This window comes from Colius striatus, chromosome 2, assembly GCF_028858725.1.
Source record: "Colius striatus isolate bColStr4 chromosome 2, bColStr4.1.hap1, whole genome shotgun sequence".
Lineage (NCBI taxonomy): Eukaryota > Metazoa > Chordata > Aves > Coliiformes > Coliidae > Colius > Colius striatus.
Window position 1 is genome coordinate 73893846 of NC_084760.1, and position 16730 is coordinate 73910575.

Below are 16730 nucleotides of genomic sequence, written 5' to 3' on the forward strand. Positions count from 1 at the left end.
CTTTGCATAAATCCTTGGGTTTAGGTTACATGCATAGTAGTGTTTAATCATGGAGTGTCTACCTAATGGCAACTGCCTGTCCTTTGAGGCCTGGTAATGACTGAGTGTATCAGCATGCCTTGCAGTGAAGTAAACTGCAGCTCAACCTGTTGTGCAGGTGGGGAGTGCAAAATAGACTGCACCAATAGTTCATAATCATACTGCATCTGAGGCACAGCTAGTAGGTGTCCTAGCTTCCCATTCTCATCCTGATTCCCACAAGCCTGCCAGTCTCCCCAGAAGGTACATCTAGCTCAGATGTTTTAAAATCTGTTCTGGTCTGCCTAGTGTATTGTGTCACAGTTATGTATGCAGTTCTGAATCTCAATATATGTTTCTCAGGACTGAAATATGCCTGTATCTTGCCTGCTTGCTGGGTTTTTGCCATAGTCACAGCTCCCATGGCATACAGTGGAGATGTATTTTTCACAGCCAGTATCTAGTTATCTCTCAATTAAGGTAATGTAAATCAGGAGTAATGGAAGAATTATACTGGTGTGAAGCTGTCCAGGAAGAGTACTCTAGGTTCTACAAGTTACCAGATGAGTTCAAATAATCTGTTGCTGCTTCTTGTGTTTAGTGTCCATCACACTCATGCACTCATCCTTATTTTTTGTTAGCATGTGATTTTTGCTGAAGGCTATCACACAGATTTGTGCATACTACTGAATTTGGGCCAGGGACCGTGCTATGTAGGAAAAGCATTTTTATTACGTGTATAGCAAAGGAAATAATTTAAAACAGCTGACAATATAGGCACCTACATCTCAGATTATTATTCAAGGTGCCTGTGATGACACAGAGAAAGCAAGAAGCATTTGTGAGGTGCGGCTCATCTGGAAGGCAGGTCTATAAAACAAACCACGCAAATTAAGTGCTCGAAGTGCCTGTTTCTGTTGTCTATAGAGGGGTCAGACAACTGGCTTGGAGTGGAGACAGCTCCTGCGGGCTAGTCTGAGTGAATATGAGATGAATTGCCCATGATAAACTGTGCCAAGGTGCATGCCAGCTACAGACAAACTAGTTTGGGAGTAAGAAGTGGTCCACTTATCAGGATGCCCACATGTAATCAGTATGATTCCTTTGTCCTAACACACATCAACATAGTCTTTTCCAACTTAAATGATGCTGTGATTCTGTGTAGATGTGGCACTTAGGGACTTTGTTTAGTGGTGAACTTGGTAGTGTTAGGTTAACGGTTGATCTTATGGATGTCTTCTGCAGCCTAAGTGATTCTATGACTCTCTGGTTTTATGAACCATGAAATCTCAAAACAAAAATCCCCAAGGCACAGGAAATAAAAAGGTTCATAGCAACAGCAGTATTTTTCTTGAGAAATGTATGTATTTGCTAGAGTTGAGGAGCCAAAATGATCAGAAAATTTATGCTATTAGTCAACTCCTGGGACTTCTGAGTTGAGCTCTTTTTTATAGTACCTCATTCAGTTTATCTGATGCTAGTAAATTTTTAGGATTTCAGTTAAATTGATCTTTTACTCTAGGGAAAGAGAAACCTGATGCCTCAGCTTCTATCACTATAACTGGGGTAGTCAGGAGGATTTGTGGTATTACTTCAATAAGAAGTGGCAGGTATTAATCTGATTTTGTGTGAACAGAATCAGGACCCAAGCCAGTGATATTATCCTGTAACAAAACCAGTATAGCTGAAGTTAAAACTGAATTCTCATATAGTCTGAGGCCAGAAAGAACTCTTAGACTGCCTTTATATGAAAGTTGCTAAATTTCACGCACTATCCATGCTCCAAAACCCAAAGAAACTTAGCCCCTGGGTATTCAGTTAACTCACCTTTGCACACAAGGATCAAGGATATGGAGGACATGGATTAATAGCAGCCAAAAATACACATAAACTTTTAGGGAAATAGTTTTCTAAAGCAGAGCAAGTATTTTATTAAAGTAGTTGAAGAACAGCATTTATTTTGGTTTCCAGCAGATCAGTCTAATGCCTTTGATATTGGCATCTGTTTAAAAAATGTGAGACAGAGTGGAAAAAGCCAAAGGCATCCAAAGTTGAAAACAGGAAAACAGATCAAGACTGATACTGCTCTTTGTTTTCTTGCTTCTCTAGGATTCACAGTACAAACTTGACTAGTGCCTCCCTTCTGAACTGCCAGGATATCTAGAGCTGGAGTAAACGTTCTAACCTTGCCCAGTTCATGTGGACTGACTGGGGGTGTTGACTGTCCTTGTCCTCAGTAGAAAGCAGCTCTGTTTTGAGTTGAGTTTAAAAGAATACCTTTGGCAAAATATTGGAAGTTATTTATTTCAGTTAGTCATTAAGTTTCATAAGCAGCTCAACTGAGCAGTTGAGAACTCGCTCAAACTCAGGCAATATTTTTCCTCTTTCCCTCAACTAATTGTCTAAAACTGAAATGATGTGCACAGATTTGTAAACATTTCACCATCTAATGACAACTTGTTTTCCTTGTTAAAATATGTGAAGGTTCAAATCTGTGAAGTCCAATTACCACTTTGATTCAGACATATAGATAAGGCATCACAAAAATATTGAATAATCCCAATTAATATCAGGTTTTATTCCGTTATCTCGAAAGGAATTGTGTCAGAAAATAATTTGTCCAGATTTTACCTTTCAAAGCAGCTGATTTATTTCCATGTGGGATAAGTTTAGGCCAGAGTGAAATGAGATCTTCGTACAAAGAGCATCAGTCTCAGTGAGGCTGACAGGAACTTCAGCCTTGTCTAACTTTTAGGACCTCAACCTCCTCCCAGGGCCCACCTGCCATTCCAATAGCAGATGTTCTCCCATCCTGTGCTCAGGTGACCCTTTGTGGTCACTTGCATGCCAACTGTGGGTGAATTTGATACAAGTGACATATAATTAAGGAGCATTAAGATAAAAGTTCTGACTATTAATGTGCAAGTCAGTCTGCTCTAGGATGAAGTGCGTGCAGGTGTGGCTAGAGTTGGCAGAGAGGTGATGTTTGCCCTGTAAAGTTCAGGAATTCATGTGTCTGCAGGTCTTGAATTTGTGGGGAGTACCAAAGCCAGACCGATTGTCTTCAGTTTTACTTACATCTAAAGTGCTTACCAACTGGGCTAAGGATCCATGAAGATGTATTTTTGTCTTAGGAATAACATCTTATTATGTAGCTATTTAATGACTTGTGAGCTAACATGTTTTAACAAATCTTTTGTTGCATTCCACTCTCTAGACGATAATTTAAAAAATTGACCATTAAAACAGGACTTTTTTTCACAGCTCTTTGATAATAATGCTCTAGAACGAACAGTTCATCTTTTTGCATTTAGATTAGAATCACAAGGGTGTAAATTACAGATCTGGCTTTTATGAACTTTTATTGATCAAACTGCTTCATAGAAGCCACAGCAGTTCTGATAGCTTTGCAGTCTAGATTACCTTTCAGCTTTCTTAATTGGGTCACAGGGGTATGGTTAATTTTCAGTTTATGTTGAGGTGATGTAATACCTCATCATTGTACTTGGGTTACATTGATACTAGAACACCATGATGTACCTTGTAATTCTAAATGCACAAGTCGCTTGTTGAAGTCGACAGAGCTGAGTTCTGTCTTTATTATCTGTGTAGTTTAGGCCAAATTCTGCCTGTATTAATTCATGTGTCTTCACTGACTTCCACTGAGACACTAGCTACAGCATGTGTGATTTCATCAAGTGTAACTGGAAAGTTCATTCAGGATACCAGCATAGAGCATCCAACAGGGTAATCAAATGTGATCATCTTTTTATGTATTTGCTGACAGGTCAAAGTCATGGTGCGCATTTCTTCCACGCTTGCCAGAGACTTGTCTGAATCCAGCTCTTTCTTGAAAGTTGACCCCCGTAAGAAGCAAATCACACTATATGACCCGTTGGCCTGTGGAGGTCAGAATGCTTTCCAGAAGAGGGGTAACCAAGTTCCACCCAAGATGTTTGCTTTCGATGCAGTTTTCCCCCAAGATGCATCGCAGGTAAGCAATGTGTGGTCAGAATAGTGTACGCCAGAACCAAATTAATTTCTGCTGCAACAGTAGTGCTTTCAGCAGTTAGACCAGGCCTGAATTTGGTCTGCTTGTGCTTTCTTTATTCTTTTCTGTAAATAATTGCTCCTAAAACTATACATGCAATAAGTGTGCTAAATGGTGCCTAGCAAACAAATTCTCAATATCAACAAGTTATTATATATTACAGTCTTATTATTTGATATATACAGCAATCTGATCAGAACTGCAGTTCTCTAATGCATCTAATGATTCATTAATTCATTAAGAAGTCAATGATTATTTATACAGTGTTCTATTACACAATTTACAATAGGAAGATGGGGATTTTAGTCCAAAAATCTTTATTCATATGTATCTATTAAAATTTCCTACTTTTATTGGACTTCTTTGATATGATGAGTTATGTTACCCAAATGTCATCAGGAGGATAGTAGAAGAAATGTTGCAAAGTGTCATTAGAAAACAGTGCTGTAAGGCTGTTTGTGTACTCATATAAAACTAAAAGGAGTTAGGACACAGGGCCAGCTACAGCATTGTCATGGGTTTGTCTCATTAGGTCAGTCTTAGTTCTGGTCCAAGCAGCTAGCACCTCCCATACTAATGCCTGGAAGCAGTTTAAGGGGTAGACTTGTGAACAGCTCCTTTCATAGCCCATTTTAGTTACTATTATAGCCTAGAAATACCCATGAACTATGTGAATTCACGTTATTTATTATAAAATGCAAAGTACTTCTCATAAAAACCCAAACTGGATTCTGACTTAGTTTCACCCACTATAGGCAATTGCTGCAGAAGCAATGTAGACCATTCAGCCTGCTTGAACTTTGAATCAAAGAATGCCCAGGATAAATTTGTCTGTTGTACTTAAAGTACTGCTGTGATCTTCATGATGGAGCCTTCTACTGCAAAAAAGTAAGAAGACTCATAATAATGTAGAGCAAAATTTTTTTAAATGTTGCTCTGCTGATACCAAAGAGGTTGTTTTGTTCCCCTTACATTCCTTACCCACCAGCTAGTGGAACTGAACTCAGTCCATAATTGGGCAAATAATAGTCTGTAAAAATTCCTCAGTATCTGTTTGGTTTTTAATAAAAAAAGTATTTTTAAAGTCCCTTAAGTAAGCAGTTCTAACAAGCCAATGACATCCCCTTACAGTATGTGTATTTTATTTAACCCCACAAAGGATGTTGATGCTTCAGCAAATGAAACTTACTTGACACAGAGCAAAAGGCCAACTTCATGTGCTTACACAAGTAATGTTGTTCCCATCAACAGCATACGTCACATGAATGAGATGAGTAAGATTAGGTTTTTTGATACCTCAACATGCTATGGTGACATTATTGCTATTTTCCAGTGAAAACACTGGATGGATTTTCCTTATTATTGTTAATGGGTTTGTTTTCTTTCTTTTCTTCCTTTTCTTTTCTTTTTTTTTTTTTTTTGAATACCTATGACAGGCAGAAGTGTGTGCTGGGACTGTGGCTGAGGTGATCCAGTCTGTGGTCAATGGGGCAGATGGCTGTGTGTTCTGTTTTGGCCATGCCAAGCTTGGTTGGTATTGTTAAATTTCCCTACTCAAGCAACAAAGTGAATATTTTTAACCCAAGATTGCGAGTACATTAGATTAAGGAGAACAAGTGTTCATTTTTCTGTGCATAGTAATTGTATTTGGATGTGGTACCCTGTGCATGACCTTGTACTCCAACTTCATCTCTTGCTTGTGCACCTATTCACTTTGCATGTTGTCTGAATGTTGGACAGCAAGCTCTTTGAAACCGAAGTTATATTTAAGTCATTCCTTCATTCCGTCCCATGAGTACTATAGCAATTTTTAACACTGTCTTCAGTTGTTAATGAATGATCCAAGAGTGAATTGTTAATGAATGATCCAACAGCGATCTGCAATTGTGGAAATGCACTTGGTATTGAAGACTGTTTGCCAAAATAACACTTACGAAACTGTGTAAAGGCTGTGAGTATCTACTCAAGTACTTGGTATTTGTGAGGGCACTATGCAAGTGCTGTAATTGGGCACTCAAATAATTTGCTTTATAGTCTGTCCCCAGATTAGACAGTTCACTTTTTACTAACCTCTTCCTATTCTGTCTCCAACAAATCCTGTTCTAATGGTTAACTGAATGTTATTAGTGGATCAAAACTCTCTCTGTAAACACATCCAAAGCATTTCAGGTATTAATGGAAAGACAATAAAAAGGGGAATCATCATCATTAATGGACTATTGTGTTGAAATAACTGTATTTCAAGATTAATAATGTATTTTGCTCATGCTTATCTAACAGTATTTTGAAAACACTGTTTCTTTAACTAAGTGGGTTGTCTTGTTTATGTGCAAGGATATCCATTCTTTACTGTCTCAAAGAAACACAGATGTACACATACAACCTAAAAGGATAATTCAGTTTTTCAAGTGATAAAGATGATCAAGCTGTATCAGACCATGATTTTCCCAAATTATAGTCAATCAAAACATGAGAGTACTGAATGCTGCAATGACACCAGCTCTGGTACAGCAACTGGAGCAAGGCCACTGATCCAACTAACAACAAGGCCCCTCTGGGCCAGCAAGGAGTAACACCAGGATGAGTAGTTGGATTTTTAATCCCCTGTGACCTGCCAAACACAAGATGCTAAATGAGATGGAAAAGAAAGAAACCAGATAGAGGTGTCTTATAAGTGTTACATGTCCTTTAGAGAGGTGGTCTTGCTAGGGCTCTGCTGGAGCACAAGTTGAGTCTCTGTAGTTGCTTTGTTGACTATACCACCACCATTCCACCAGGTGTGGATGTAGCCAGACCTTGCTACAGACACATGCATAGAAATATTTTCTTCACTGATCTTTTTCCACATAGATTCAGCATAAGAAAACAAACAAGGTAAAGAAGCCATAAATACTTTGTCTGAAAGGATGTATACCTTAATAATTTGGCTTATACATTTCAGAGCTTTTAAAAACTTGTCTAAGAGTGTTATATGTAGTCACACCTAAAGTAGGATAAGATAGTTCACTGTTCTTAATCAGCAAACTTTTGGAGCAGAGACCTGCCAGAGCTATAATTGCAGAGTCAAATAATAGCAAACTGAGGGAAGATTTTGACCTAATTTTGGGGACCCACTTTTGCATTAAATGACCACAAGTACTTGTTTGGGTTTAGTCTGGATGAAGTTACATCTGTATGATCCTGGGATCAGGTTTACGTCAATCCCAACCTCAGTGTATGCAGCATAATGTAGTGCTTTGAAGTAAAATGGTATTCAAAGAATATGACACTCACAGTATCTAAAGCAGGGATGTTTAGAGACTGTGGCACTTCTCTGCTCATTTCCCTCCACTATTCACCCACATCAGAAGCTGGAGTGTTGCATGATAGGGATCCTGCAGCACCCTGCCTGTGGAGTGAAAGATGTCAGGGGAATGCATGAGGTAATGATTTCTGAAAGCAGGTCAAAATTTCATCTGTGTTTCCCATGTACTGTTTATCTGCTTGCCTGTCGTTCTCCCTTGCTGATTGTCTGTATTGTAGGGAAGTTATTTTCAGGAGGCTGTGCAGAATAATCTTACTTGACAGAAGACTGTGAAGGTCCTGGTAGTGATGATGGTATCTTTTCTTCATCCTTCTATTGACAGGGAAGTCACACACCATGATTGGGAAGGACGATTCCATGCAAAATCTTGGCATAATCCCTTGTGCCATCTCCTGGCTCTTCAAGTTGATTAATGAACGCAAAGAGAAAACAGGAGCTCGCTTCTCTGTCCGAATTTCTGCAGTGGAAGTGTGGGGGAAAGAAGAAAATCTGAGAGACCTGTTGTCAGAAGTGGCTACAGGCAGCCTGCAAGATGGGCAGTCCCCAGGTGTCTACCTTTGTGAAGACCCCATTTGTGGTATGCAGGTAAATACAAAGTTCTTTCTTCTTCTTTTTTTTTTTTTTTAGCTATTGAGATGGTTCAAGTTCAAGAACTACCGGAAGCACAAAGTTTATAGTCTTGAAAGTGTTTACTTTGAAACAAGCAAGAATTTTATGACCTGCAGCTGCAGGGCCATCTGCTCTCCTGGCCTAAATATTTGTACCTCTGGTATAACTGATGTTGAGCAGGGGCTTATGTTTGCCATAAAATGTGGAAACATTCAGTGCACACAGAAATTCACCTCATTCTCGGAAAAAAAAAAAAAAAAGAAGGTGTGATCTCTCTTTCATAAAATAACAAGCTAAAATATTTACACTACTGCACAAATAGCTGAAGGCCATTAATATGGCTGTTTATCTCTTTATAAACTGCATTATTTATAGCACTTGCATTAACAATGTTGTAGAAAGCATTAATCGCTACGTATTAATTGCTGCCAAGAAATAAATTCCTGAGCTGGGCAAGCCAAGAATAACTTGAACTCTTCTCAGGTTTGGAAGTTTAGCAGGAATGGGTAACTGGATCATGTATTTCCTGGGTAACCAGTAGAAAGTCTCAGCAGCTCTGATTTTTTCCCCTCTTGGTCTGAGAGGAAAAAAAGGGCTATTCTTCAATTTTGCTCTCTGTGAGGGAATAAATCTGTTTTTTTGTATGAGTAGATGAAGAGGGAGCAAGTGAGCATGATGGAGCTTGAATACATTCTTTCAGCCTTAAAGGCAAAGGCTGCTTCTATTGAAAACCTGCAGAACACTGCCTATCCAAGCATGGGAGATGGAGGGAGGAGAGAACAGACCTACAGGGTCACATACACTATTTCCAGCTCCAAACATCTAGAAAACGTGATTCACATCCACAAAAGTCAGGAATTGTGAGATTTTAAACAGTAAGTAATAAATATTGTGTGTTATCTCTTTGAGGTTCAAGCCTTTTAGACATGCTTACTATATTTTACATTCTTTTTCATTCTACCTGAGGACTCTAAAGTTGCATCTTGATTTTAAATAACAGTTAAGGTTCCCATTCTCACTTGGCTCCTGGCTTTGGTGCTTTATTAAATAGCTACAGTATCACAAGAGATCTCACCCTCTGATGTTCAATAATGGGTGCAGTCTAGAGAGTGTAAGATGGGAGACTTGAGTCTTCACAGTTCCTGTTGAGGGGACAGATGCACCAGTTAAGATCTAAATTAGCATAGATGTATTATATATGTTAGATGACTGTGTAACAACTAGCCACTCCTTAGCGCTAAATTCTTTATTGACATATTTAAGCACAGTAGCAATAATAATTAGTATCCCATTATGGTTGCTTATTTTCATATAGATAGAGACAGAACAGCTATATAAAAAATGAATTACTTCAGTGGAAGAAAGGTGTATATCTGTGTGTAACTGTGTATCTCTGCAGTGTAAAATATGGCATTAAATTGCAGAAAAAATCCCCTTTTTAAGTGTGTTTACAAGACATTGCAACATTCTGAAGTCATGTGCCCTACATCTGAATTCTCAAAATCCTCAGATGAAAAGAAGATATTATAGCCATACAGGTACGCAAAATCAGCAGTGTGTATAGCAAATGAATAATCACCATATGTCATACTGTCTGTTATTGGGCCTTTCCAAGTATGCACATTTTCTTGTTGCTTACATTACTGAGATGAGCCCACAGACTGGCCTGCCTTCTGCTTGTGTTGTTAACTCGTTCCTGTCCCCCTCCCTCTTTCTAGAGAGAGCTTAGCCTTCACCCTGTCCGTTCACAGCCTAAGCTTTATTCCTTCTTAGCCTGATTAATGATCAGAGGATCACTATTGTCTTTGGGAGAATTTAACTTCTAGCTATATTACATAGATGGGAAAGAGACTCTGAGAATGGGAGTTCCTCACTGGTTTTACACCAGACAAAGCAAGTCTATACTACGGGCTGTGGGCCAGCTCTGCTTACTGTCAAAACTAATGCCATCAGCTTGCATGGTCACAAGTCCCTCCTGTAGTCAAACTAATCTTAGGTGACATGAAATATGTATGCATTCCTAACATTAAAGGGGTCAGTAATATCTGCGCTCTTGTACTGTCTGTCACTGGAGATATAAGAGCAGGCTGGTGACTGGGATTGAGGTCTGGCAAATGTGAATATATGTACATTACCTGCACTGTTCCATTTAATGGGTTACTCTGGCTCCTGAGCAGGTGCATAAGTTCGTGGTATGGAAGGGTAAGAAAAAGGCTTCTCTTCTGTCCTGCATCCCATGTGCCACGGGGCTGAACACAAGCTTCAGTTTTATTATTTCCTAAATTTTTCTGTGGATTGCTCCCTTCTTACAGTTTCTGAAGGTTAACATGTACTCCCACCTTTGCCAGTATCCACCAGCTGTTGAGTTTGGGATCAATTTGTCTTCCATCATTTTATGTTTTTACTTCTAACTGACACATTGATTGTCAGAGTCATCAATGCAGGGAAATAAAAGGAAGTAAAAATAATGAAAATAATGATTAATTAATAAGCATAAATAGCTTAAATTTCTGGGAAAGTGAAGGAACAAATTCATACATCTCTCCAGCTCATAGGACAGTTTCCAGCTGCTGCAGTTTATGTTGTAACAGAGTTACCTAAAGTGAGAACCCTCAGAAGCCTGGATTCAATCATGAGGCTTCTGGAGGGCATGATATTGCCACTGCCAGTGTCAGGAGGATGTCATTCCATCAGGCATCGCCTTGTTTTCCGTCCCATCAGAACCCAGCATATCCACAGTGTGCACTGACTGCGGGAAGTTGTCTGGTAGTACTGACTTGTGTTGGAGTTTTTAGGTCATTTCTCCCTTGCCTTAACTGCAGCTTCAGAATCAGAGTGAGCTCCGTGCCCCGACAGCAGAGAAGGCTGCCTTCTTCCTTGATGCTGCCATTGCCTCACGGCGCAGCAGCCAGCGGGACTGCGATGAGGAGGATCACCGCAACTCCCACATGCTCTTCACTCTGCACATCTACCAGTACCGCATGGAGAAGAGCAGCAAAGGTGGAAGTAAGCTGACTCCCTGCTCCCTTCTGTCTCCTCCAAGCCTTGCCTACAAACTGGCTTTAAACAGGCCTTTAAACAATATTCTTTAGTGGTGAAAATTACCAGAGTTCTCCATTCAGCATGGGGTAGGGCCATTTATACCAGCAGACTGTCTAAGACCCCTGGGGATTATTACTATCACTTGTCAATATTGTTGCTGTTGTGGAGATACTAACAGTTAGGCTTCAGCACTGTGTGGGCCTCTCTGTGGAAGCTGATGGCAGCAATCTATAAACTGTACCTTTTCTTGGAGACACATGATATTTTAGTTGCTGGCCTAACTACATATACAGAAAGGACTCTCATGGTTCTTTGGAAAGGCTCTTGGCTTTTCAGATTGACTTGTTCCCTCTCTTTGACATAGATATGTTCACTGGCTTGTGGCTTCACTTCCATCTCCACTTGTAAATGAGGAGAACGTGCTTCTGTGTCTACTTCATAGGTTTCTGTAATTTTCAAAGGTTTTACTTAACTCAAAACATTTGGTTTTTTTTGTTATATTTATCTTGTGTTTCAGGTCTCCCAAATTGTTTATAAGTGGAGATATACAGAAGGGATTTTTTTTTAAATAAATTGCAGTGATAAAATATTTGTATAGTATAAGAAACACTCACATGGAAAAAGAAAACTTTCCTATTAAAATTATTTTCTTTAAATAATCTTTTTTTTTTTTTACAGGGAAAGGTGTTTGTTTGAAAGACACCAGAGATCCCTGCTTCTTTAAATTTGTAGACTTAAGCAATTTTCCAGAAATGGCATATGTTTCAGTTCCTGCTCTGCATAGGTTTTTGTAGTAAGGAATAGATTGCAAGCTATGATGTGTAGTGGGTGAACACCACTGCAGCATTAATGTCTAATGTTTGAATGCAGAAAATTTACATTAACTTTACTTAGAAAAAAAACCAGAAAGTTGCTCTAAATGGAAATACAGTTTGGGTGTGTTTAAGTAATAACCCCTGTGGAATTGGCAGGCAGAAATCTAAATTAACTAAAGGTTTATTAATTAACCATCCTGCAGTGGAAAGGAAGACCGTGAATGCTCAAACAGGCTGGTTCATGGGAATAAAGCTGGTTGATATTGGGGGAATTATTATTACAGTTATTGTTCCATGCTTTTATTGTTCCGTGCTTTTTACTGCACACAAGTACAGGTACACACAGTCCTTTTCTACTATTTCCAAATGCAATTAGTAAGAGGGGGAAAAAAAATCTGTGGCTCTAATGACTCATTTTTGAAATAGAAAAGATGATCCTGTTGACATATTTTTCTCCCCGCCTTTAGTTATATCTTTGTCTTGTGGCCGTACCACCTCCTGTCTTCAAGTTCCCGTATCTGAGTGGCCTCACAAGCCAGGCAGGGTCAGATCCCACTGATAACTGAATGAGGGGGGAATTCCAGCTTCTCAGAAAGGGCGCCTAGTGATTACCATTGTCTCCTGCTGTAATGAAGGACTTTTCAGAAAAAAAAAAATAAGTGAAGATAGTAGAGATATATAGATTCCAGTAACAGGATTAAAAAGGATAAGGGGAAAAAAAGGAACCCAACTTCTAAAGGATAAGAGATTAAAGGGCTGATCAACGTATGATTTTGGTAAAAAAATGACTGTTAGAATAAAGCATCAGTGCTGTACTTACCTCCTTGTTAGATTCATTACCAGGAATGTCATGAAGCGGGCTTAGTACCATTGAAATAAATGACATTGTGGCAGAATTGGCACAGTCAGTTTTCAGCAGTCAGCTCTGCAAAGCTTCTGTGGCTATAGACAAAAACAAGTGTTAGGATGTTCCACTTCTTTTCTTTATAGTTGCCAGGCACATTAGTGAACAAATAACCTCGTTTTCAGATCAAGCAAGTATATCCATCATCCTAAAAATATCTTACTTTGACTTGTAATTGAAATAAGAAGGAAAGATCCAGTATGTTCTCTTATTCTGGGTTTTCCCTAGCCCATGTAATAGAAGTATATGTGGAAATAATGTGACTGAGATTTTGAAGGGTAGTGATTTCTTTCATTTTCGTTTGTTTCCCTGGCATCCAGTAATCTTAGCAAAAAAAGTATTTATTATATTCACTAAAGTCACCTACAGTAAATTTCAGTAGCAACTAAACACAACATTGGGGTATGCTCGAAAAAGGTAACTTCAGCCTTCTAAAGTCTTAGAGGACTTAGGGACCTTTAAGTCTAACAGTTTTAAATTGTCTTGGAAGGGAGGCAGAAGTCGTTCATGAGCAGTTTAGAGAAGGTGAACATGCAGGTGCCCGGACAGGAAACTGACTTTCTGCATTGAGTGCAGGAGCCTGTCATATGTGTGAATGCTTCCCCATGAGAAGTATCCCACCATTTCCCACCACTGACAGCACAGTAGCAAAACTTTGGACGTGTTTTAATGAGTTGTCGTATCATCTGCGGACTGTTAGAGCATTTTGAATGTCTAGCCACCAACATTAGTTTTAATCAGACGGTTATTCTTTTGTCTTGTGATACTCAGAACAGCTTAACCAATATTGCAGTATAATTTAACACATTGGAAGTCCTGTGTTGCCTAATACCTGATGTAGCTGAAGAACTAACAGGACTTAAAACAAGCGAAAGTTACTGTATTTTAACAATTGCTGACAGATGCTGGATACATTTTTTGAATATTAATCTCAAACCCTTCAGCATAAATCCCTTTCACAGAAAAAGTCTCCTCTCATTTTTCTTCTTTCTCTTCTTTGTTTTTCTTTTCTAATATTATTTTCTTTATCTTTACTCACGTTTCTTTTTTCTTCTATCATAAAAATCTACTTAAAGTTTTATTGTTGGTCATTTTAATTAACTGTCATCTACAACTGAAACAAAAGTACAGAATTATATGTAACACAGAAAAGCTACAGAAAGGCTTTATATTTTTACAGAAACTTTTGTGTCATGCAGGACACCAAATACTAGGACTAAGCAGTGAGCTCTATGTTTTGCAGTGCTTGCAAAATGAAATCTCTCATTTTTTCATTGTAGGTTAGCAAGTTTTAAGTTACAGCTAGTAGTTATACATACCTTTAGTAGCTGTATATTTTCTATATTTATATACATTTTTCATAGTAGACCTTCCTTCTATGAGCATATCTGAAAAATGATATTATTAGGAATCAATTTTTTGTCAATATGTAGAAGCTTTGCAAGTGTCTTATGTAAACTTATTTCCTTCTATCTCCTATGGCACCTTCATGTTTGTATACCATGGCATGGTACCACACCTACTGAATGCAGGATCACTGACAAAACATGCTTGTGGCTGAGAATATGTTTCCAAAACAATTAAATGTATCTGGAAAATTATGTTATTGCTCCCATAATTGTGTTTGCTTGTGAACTGATCTCTCCCCACTTCTAATAATTGTTTTTGCCAGATGCATGATTGGTGGTGCTATGTCAAAGTGGCTGTGAATTTATTTGCATAAAGGTGAATTCAGATGTGAAAGTATTTCCACTCCTATTTAAATAAAGTTTGCGTCCTCAAATAATGTTCTTGACTTGAGACTTCTAGAAATAAAACTGCCTTTTCCTACAAATTGTTTCTAAACTAACTCTTGAGAATACTAAGGAACAGTCAAAGATCAAATGCAAAAAGCCCAGATAGGAAATGGTTTTGAGACAGCAGAGAATTAGAAGTATTTCTGAAAAGTCTACAGAATCCCCATCCTGGGTTTATAAGGAACCATAGGCTTTTAAAGAAAGAAAATGTCTATTTTGGTGTTTCAACAATACCATCTTTTGATTTTAAAGGTATGGTGTTGATACACAGCAAACAAGAATTTTACAGGGTTATACAAAAACAATTTTCAGAATAGAACGGTTTGTCCACAATCCATTACTCATGGCATGCAAACCTTTACTTATTCCAAATTACAATGTGAAAGTGTGTAGACTTAAAGAGAGGTTAAATGTCCCACAGATGCCAGTATTCGAGATGGGAGAGAATCCTAGAATCCTGGAATGGTAGAGGTTGGAAGAGACCTCTAGAGATCATCTAGTCCAAACCCCCTGCAGAAGCAGGTCCACCTAGATCAGGTCACACAGGAACGTGTCCAGGTGGGTCTTGAAGACCTCCAAGGAAGGAGACTCCACACCCTCCCTGGGCAGCCTGTTCCAGGACTCTCTCACCCTCACAGTGAAATGTTTTTTTCTTATGTTTAAATGGAACTTTTTGTGTTCCAGCATCATCCCATTACCCTTTATCCTGTTACTAGATACAATAGAAAAAAGGGATGCCTCAACCTCCTGACATCCACCATTTATATACTTGTAAATATTAATGAGATCTACAGAAGCTACCACAGGATCACTGCTCATCAAGCAGCTGTTGCTAGCCTGTAGTTTTCCATGCAAAGGAACAGTACAGAGATAGAAACAGAGCCAACTCAGGTACAGGATAATAAACGTATATTTTAAAAAACAAAAGCATGGTGGTGACTCTCACAGGGGTAAACCTGTAGGAGTGGTTGAGAGCTGAAAGCCTCTTCCGTTTTGGAGCATGTCTGGAGGGTACCGCAATGTACAGTAATAAAGGCTGACAGTGAGTTAGTAGGACCTCTACAGTTTGCTGCTACTAACATGAAAAGGTTTCTGGACTGTTTCATCTTTGCAAGTTGAGGTGAATCTTTTGCATTTTTTGGGAAGCAGCTTTTGGAAGCACACACTAACTCTTTGCTTTCTTTGTCTGTGTCAGTGTCCGGAGGTCGCAGCCGCTTGCACCTGATTGACTTGGGTAGCTGTGTGAAAGTGCTCGGCAAAAACCGGGAGGGAAGCTCTGGCCTCTGCCTCTCATTGTCAGCACTGGGCAATGTCATCCTCGCCCTTGTCAATGGAAGCAAACACATCCCGTACAAGTAAGTGCTATTCTGTGTTGCCCCTGAAGAGAATGCTTGCAAGCACATTGCTTCTCTGGGCCTGAGGCAAACATGTGGTAAGGAGGGAGACAGTCTACTGGGCTCAGCAGAGCCCTTGAGGGACAGCAAAACCTGCCTAAGGTTCAGGGACATTTGATCTAGCCCTAGATATGGTAGCTACACTGTATTTGACAGTCAGGTTTCAAAGGAAGAAGCCTATTGAAATAAAACCCAGGAATCTTAAAGATCTTAAGGCTTGAAGTTCAGCACATTAGGATTTTGTTTTCTAGGACTATTCAAAGATTTCTTTTTCTAATGTTTCAAGGATCTAAGAGCTGATTTCTTATTTGCTCCACAAACATTGCTGCCATAGTGCAGCACTGTAGAGAAAATGACATTGCTCTCTATTCTGTGGGATTTAGTTTCTCAAAAATATATATCACAACAAGTATGCATCTTTGTCATGAGATTCTTTCTGTGATCCAAGGTTAATTTGCATTTTATTTTTGTACGGTTTGAATCTCAGGGTCAGCTTGCAAAAAATTAGTCCCTATTTGTCGCACTAGACAAGTGGCCTTTGCTACTGCAGGTAGTTTCTAGGAAATTAGAAAATCACTCACCTAATGTTTTGTACTCATTTCTCTTCATTGTTGTCTCCATTATTTGAATCACAGAATGGCAGGGCTTGGAAGGGACCTTTAGAGATCATCTAGTCCAACAACCTGCCAAAGCAGATCCACCTAGATCAGGTCACATAGGAATGCTTCCAGGCGGGTTCTGAAAACCCCCAGATAAGGAGACTCCACATCCTCCCTGGGCAGCCTGTGCCAGGGCTC

The 16730-nt window shown here is 39.1% G+C and overlaps 1 protein-coding gene across 1 annotated transcript in view; it reads left to right on the top strand.

Moving 5' to 3' along the window:
* KIF26B (kinesin family member 26B) overlaps window positions 1-16730 on the top strand; it is a 301427-nt gene that overhangs the window by 236102 nt on the left and 48595 nt on the right. Inside the window, exons 6-10 of the mRNA XM_061989833.1 lie at window positions 3806-4012; window positions 5506-5599; window positions 7696-7958; window positions 10805-10988; window positions 15735-15894. Coding sequence (XP_061845817.1) covers window positions 3806-4012; window positions 5506-5599; window positions 7696-7958; window positions 10805-10988; window positions 15735-15894 — 908 coding nt within the window. The remainder of the gene's footprint in view (window positions 1-3805; window positions 4013-5505; window positions 5600-7695; window positions 7959-10804; window positions 10989-15734; window positions 15895-16730) is intronic.